General features: G+C 38.9%; 1 protein-coding gene across 1 annotated transcript; it reads left to right on the top strand.

Moving 5' to 3' along the window:
* The first annotated feature begins 772 nt into the window (after positions 1–772).
* Positions 773–4,986, top strand: btg4 (B-cell translocation gene 4). Its single transcript, XM_005915981.3, has 4 exons — positions 773–1,236; positions 2,787–2,924; positions 3,915–4,188; positions 4,501–4,986. Exons 1-4 carry the CDS (start codon positions 1,064–1,066, stop codon positions 4,702–4,704), a joined length of 789 nt encoding a protein of 262 aa, XP_005916043.1. The 5' UTR covers positions 773–1,063; the 3' UTR covers positions 4,705–4,986.
* The last annotated feature ends 1,184 nt before the right edge of the window (positions 4,987–6,170 follow it).

Below are 6,170 nucleotides of genomic sequence, written 5' to 3'. Positions count from 1 at the left end.
TAATTTATCACGTTATTCCTTTCATCTTCATCATATCACCGTATATAGTCAGGTGACAAAATAGGCTGTTCGTGAACGCCAAACAAATGAATAACAAAAATATATGTATTGTTCTTTTTCCTTGCAAGCTACATATTTATTGTATGAAAGTAAATAATCAATTACAAGAATGATTAGTGTCACATTTAAAATACAAAATAGGCTCGATGTAATCACTGACTAACAACTCCAGAGGTAAATATCTTGCTAGGATTATGATGGCTGCTAGTCCATCATGCATATTTCTAGAATCACTCTAGAAACATGTATGTCTCTGGACTGTGGGAGGAACCACGGAGAACACGTGCAGGTATAGAACATCCAAGCTCCACAGAGAACGGCCCCAGAACCGTCTTGCACAACAGTATCACCATAAATAAGTGAAAGTGATTTTAAATGAAACTGACTCAACAAAATAAATATAAGTTGTAAAAACAACTTTTTCAGTCTTGCACCATCATCAGAAATGCCTCTCTTCTTATGTGCTGATGAGCTGAGAAATGTAAATATTCTCTCTGCTTGGGCTTTATGGACAGATTTAATGTAGAAGTCTGTTCCTGCTGCACAGAACTGTTCACACATTTCATTGAATTTGGGGCATTTTAACATTGAAGAAGTGCAGAGAGGGCATTGTTTACATTTTAACCCTGAGAGGAGTCATTAAGTAAATCAGCATCAGCTGTGGCAGCTGGTCGCACAGCTGAACGGTGGTTTTATTAAAAACTCTTTTAGAATTTGATTTGAGTGAGGTTTCACTGCTGAGAAGGGTGCTGCTGCGTTTGCACATCTAGATGCATGTGGATATATTTGTGTTTTGGTGTCTTTGATGAAGCTGCCTTACAATCCAAGCTGAGTTCTCTGTTGAGCTTCAGCAGCAAATATGTTTGCTTGAATTGTTTGGTTTCCACTTTGCTCTGGACGTTTTTATTTTCTGTGGTACTAGGGTCCTTACATGCGTTTTATCTGAAGAGATAATTTTTTTAAATTACGGTTTCAGTTTGCTGTGCTCGGTAAGTGTGTCGCCATGAAGGAGGAAATTGCTGCCGCTGTGTTCTTTTTGGCTCGGCTGGTGAAGAGATACGGATGTCTGGACAATGACAGCAGAGAGCGCTTTGCTGCTTCCCTCACCTCCCTTCTTTTTGAGAACTACAAGAACCACTGGCACCCAAGTGCACCCGCCAGGGGTCAGGCCTACAGGTCAGTAATCCAAAAGCAATTTTTTTTTTTTTTTTGGTTGTTTCAAAATGGCTGAAGGTCCTGCTTCCCTTTTTAAAAATGAAAAGTTAACCAAACATAATATTAAAAATTAAAACAATTAAATTTAAGAGGAAAAACTTTGTTTCAAAGCTTGAATGTGTATCCATTTGGCACCCTCTTAAGTTGTATGGATTTACTATAAGACAAGTTGGTCGGGGACCCACAGGAAATCAGATTATTTGATCAGAAATAAATGTTTAAAAATAAAACGATTTAAGTATTATTTTTCAGACTGGTGGTTTATGTACATGTACTGCATCCAGAGTGTTATTGCAGGCATGTTAACTTTGAGCATAAGCTGCCTTGAGGTGACTGTTGTTGTGATTTGGTGCTGTATAGATAAAAATGAAGTGGCTGAGTCGGAGCCTGAGAACCTCTTTGTAGTGAACAGCTGTTTTGTAAAGTATCTATCCTTAGGTAAAGGTCTCACTGCTGAAATAATGTTTCTCAGTCAAAATTCTTAATGAATGTTTGCTTTAGTAACTTTGTTATTTTGTATATTTTGATACAATTACTGATTTTATTTTTAATGAATATCACTTTAATGTTGCAGCTGCTGATTGTATTAAATGTACTGGGCTATAAAGTATCCAAATCTTTAAAATTGTAAAGTTATGAAACTCTTGCTGCCTTCAGAAATGCAACAAATATTATGAACCCACTTTGTAATTGAAAGTATTGATTCTTTACTTAAAATACCAACTGTTATACTTGAGTTATTTAACCTTGTAAATGATCAAAACACCTGGAAAAACACTTGTAATGCTCCACTCTTACTCTCAGTAAGAAGCAGGACTGCAGCTCTCAGGTTTATTCACAGGAATATAATGGATATCAATCTAAATGTTGGCAGGTTAATTTTAAGCTTTGCTCAGCTGCTCAGAAAAATGCTTGACTTAGAATCTGCTCACTTTATCTGAGCAACCAAAGGAGAGGTCTGAAGACTCAAAGTACGAGACTCCTTACGGTGGTGCAGGGAGCAGATAGAGCACAATAGAAATACATTTGCATTGCAGCTGTGCTTAAGTAAAGTACTGGAGTAAATGCACAAAGTTGTGTTCCACTGCTCACTTTGAGTGGTGCTAGACCCTGTAATATTAGGTGTTGTGGTGCGAAATACCCCCCACCCCCTCTTTTTGTGCTCTAATTAAAACAAATGGGGCTTGCATTGCACACTACAGGCGACTCTATAGTTCTATATTCTGTATTTTCTCATTTGATTCGGGACATACAGAAATCGTACAATTTTAGGATTCATGAAAGGGAGATCCTCAGTTTGTTTTTGTACCATTTAAAGAACTAATGTGCTGATGCCATTCCTAATTGTCTGGTTTTAAACCACCTTTAACTGGCACCAACTACTACTCTTCCATCTATATTTTAATTGGATTTTTACTGGACTTGATATCTTGGTGACCATGTGAAATTGCAACACTATTTAAAAAAACAAAACAAAAAAAACTTGCTTTGAGCTGCCGGGTGTTTTTCAGGTGTCTGCGTATGAACCGTGTTCGGCTGCAGGACCCGGTGCTGGAGCAGGCCTGTGAGCGGAGCGGGGTGAGGTACGAGGACCTGGGCCTGCCCCAGGAGCTGACGGTGTGGGTCGACCCTGGAGAGGTGTCCTGCAGGTTTGCTTTAATCATTAGTCACCTTGCATTTGTGCGACGCTGCAGGTTACATTGTTTCAAAGTCTCAGTCCTTTTTGGTTTCACATCTAACTTACTAACCAGATGGTGATAGCATTAAGATATGAATAACCATTTATTTTAATGTCAGAGTTTAAAAGCAGAGTTTGAAGTAAATGCTTAATTATAATCTAATTATTGATCATCCACACAATGACAAGACTTGAGGAAAAGTGCAAATAAATTGGTCTAATCAACTTTTTTTTTATGGCTCAAACAGGTGGTGATATGATTAGTTAGCAGTGTCTTCATGCCAAAGCTAGAGCTAACAAGTGGTTCAGCGAGTTAAAAACCTAATGTTGAATCAATAAAACGAGTGTGTCTTTCTATAATACACAAAATCTTTATCTCAACTTCTCCTAGACCACCAGGAGTTAACAGCCAAACTGAAGGTTCTTATCTATATCAATATACCATTGCATTGGCTGACAACCATTTAGCAGGAAGATAAAATGACCTGTTTTTTGTTAACTATTTTACCTTGTGCATCTACCACACCTATAGTTGTAATTTCATTTTTACAGATTAGCATTGGATTACTTGTAATTAAGTTTGTCATGGGCATGTACTAATATATTCATAGTTGTGTACTTGATCATTGCTGCTAAGGGAAGGAATGGATTGTGATTGAAAAGGGCTGATTTGGCTTCCTTGCTGGAGCTTTTTTGTCCTGATTTCCTGCCACTAAACTAAAGATATTTGAAGCACATGAGTCGGGTTGATGTTGTCACAGCTCTGGCAGGTTTCTAGAACATTAGAACGAGGAGTGGTGGGGGAACGAATGTTTAGAGCAGTGTTAAGGTGGAACTTCTGGTTCGTGCATATACTGGCCTCATAATGGAAAAGCCCTTTATTGTCATTGTACATGTACAAAGAAATCGTGAAACCTGAATTTGCAGTCAGTTTCTCTAATTTTCTTTTGAATCCCTGCAGGTATGGTGAACACAGCAGTCCATTCTGCGTCTCAGTGGTGGACAACTGTCGGCGCGGTGATGGGGAATTATCCCGCCGCATCCATGAAGCTGTGGAACGGGCGAGTCTCGAGGTCCCATCAGGAAGCTCATCAGATGAGGATGAAGATGGAGGTGGAGACAACAGCATGAGCACGAGTACCAGCAGCCTTTCAACCCTCTGCCCTCAAATCCCACCCATGAACAGTGAACCCAAAACCATTCCGACTGTTAGCAACCCCAACAGTGTTTACAGGGTGAGTTCAATATATGAAATGCAGGACAATTTAAAGCTTCCCAAGCTCGTTTTATGACTATGATGATGGTAGCGTTTTATATCTTAACATATTCATTCTCTGTAAGCTCATTAACATGAGACTTGAAAAAATAGGCTTCCTGAAAGTGCAAGTTGATTGGCCATCTTCAGGAGCAGTCTTTTTTTTTTTTTTTTGCTAAAAATGTAATTCTGCTGAATAAAATTTTTAAAGCTAGAGCTTTGCAAAGTATTTTTAGTAACTTCTCTAAGAGATCTCAGGTTTTCTAAATGACTTTGTTGTACCTGTCTTCAGTTCAGCGAGTTCTCTCCAGGTGCCCCTCAGAGCTGGCTGAGGGAGAAGCGGAAAGGCTTTCCAGGAGACATGTTCCCACCTCATGGCGCTCCTGCTGGAGCCCACTTCTCAAACCAGAAAGGCTTCAGATCCTATCGAGCCACGTTCACCTTCCCTGGGCCTCGTGTTGACAAGTACCACTGGGTCAGCAAATCGCGATCCTAGCCTTAAAGCTACAAACCAGAATCTGGTTCCTGCTGATGTTGGATTTAGGCCACACACTTTGTACATCTTTTAAAGGATAAGCTTATTTGTACCTGATTTAAAGTAATGCTGTTTAAGTATGTTTTTAAGATGTGAAAATTGATATTTTAAATAATTCTTCACTCTAATTGTCTTTTTTAAATTAAAGTGTGAATAAAGTAACATTGACCTGTCATTGAAAAGAAATAAATAGATTCATGCCAGCTCTACTGGCCATAACATGTGTTGTTTTGGGTTTTTTTTTTTTTTTTTTTTTCTCCCTCTCTTAAACAGTTTTAGTTAACCTAACATTTAGGACTTTTAGATAAAACATCCAAAAGTTCTTTGAAAAACACTGAATCTATATTTACCTGTAAAGCAGGTCAGTCTGGAAGGAAATACAGCTGCGCTGGTGTGTGTGGTGGTTGTACTGGTAGTGTAGTTAGTGATTAGCGTGTAAGAACAATCAGCTAACGACACTGCCTATACAGCCACCCCAATCACACTGACCATCAGAAACTTGTAATCTTGCAGTAAATGCTTGAGTTGTAATAAAATGTATATTTTTTTGTCCCCTTTAGCTTGCCTTTTGTCAGTTTCATTTTTACTCTTCATTGAAGGCCCTTGTGCAGTGTCTGGTCCTGGTGTCACACCTGCAATATTTTTAGCAGAAGTGCAGGAGACCCTTTTCTTGCATATACCTTACGAGATTGCCCATCTGCATTACTGAACGGCACAGGAAATCATTCCTGAATTCGGCCATCTCTCTCTGCAACCCATCCAACTAAGCGGAGCGTGCAATAGATGCACAACCTTAACATTTGCACATCCTCTACAGTGAAAATAGTTATATAGTTTACGAATCCAATGTCAATCTCATATAATCTGCGTAATATTATGAGATTTTTATCATTTTTGTTATATTTTCTAACTTTGTATTTTAGTTCAGTCAGTTAAATGGAACCACATGTGATTTTCCCACTTCTAAAAAGACAAAAACAAAACACTCACACCTTGCTTCAGGTAACATCAATAAAGCACATCGTGGGATGGGGCAAAGTCTCACAGTGGTTTCACCTTTAACCCCCAGTGACGGTAATGACTCGTTTTTGGGGTTTTTTTTTGTTTTTTTTCCCCCCAGACCTTGGCTCACGTGATGACTCGCATGATGAATAGCAGGTCAACGAGCTGCCAATACCTGGGACTGTCTGCCTTTTATTTTTAGAACAGAAGTGTTTTGGATACAAAGTGAAATGTCTTCACAATCTCAAGCAGTCCAGCTGCCACCTTTTTTTCAAGCTCTTATAATAACCAATGCTCCCTCTGACAGGATTTTTTTTTCTTTAATCCTCCAATGGTGTGCAGTGGTTATCCCAGAAAGCAGATTATGTTTATCTGGACGTTGTTCTGGTGGTTAACATGTTTTACAATTGAACCGTTGCTGGTTC

This window comes from Haplochromis burtoni, unplaced genomic scaffold, assembly GCF_018398535.1.
Source record: "Haplochromis burtoni strain Fernald_Lab_line unplaced genomic scaffold, NCSU_Asbu1 Contig_17, whole genome shotgun sequence".
Classification (NCBI taxonomy): Eukaryota; Metazoa; Chordata; class Actinopteri; order Cichliformes; family Cichlidae; genus Haplochromis; species Haplochromis burtoni.
This window is presented reverse-complemented; position numbering and strand designations above follow the sequence as displayed.

Bases quoted from the DNA above. Each gene is read 5' to 3' on its own strand.
- btg4 (XM_005915981.3), top strand. From the start codon at position 1,064: ATGAAGGAGGAAATTGCTGCCGCTGTGTTCTTTTTGGCTCGGCTGGTG. The intron at 1,237-2,786 runs GTCAGTAATCCA...GGTGTTTTTCAG, and splicing joins GCCAGGGGTCAGGCCTACAG to GTGTCTGCGTATGAACCGTG. The intron at 4,189-4,500 runs GTGAGTTCAATA...ACCTGTCTTCAG, and splicing joins ACCCCAACAGTGTTTACAGG to TTCAGCGAGTTCTCTCCAGG.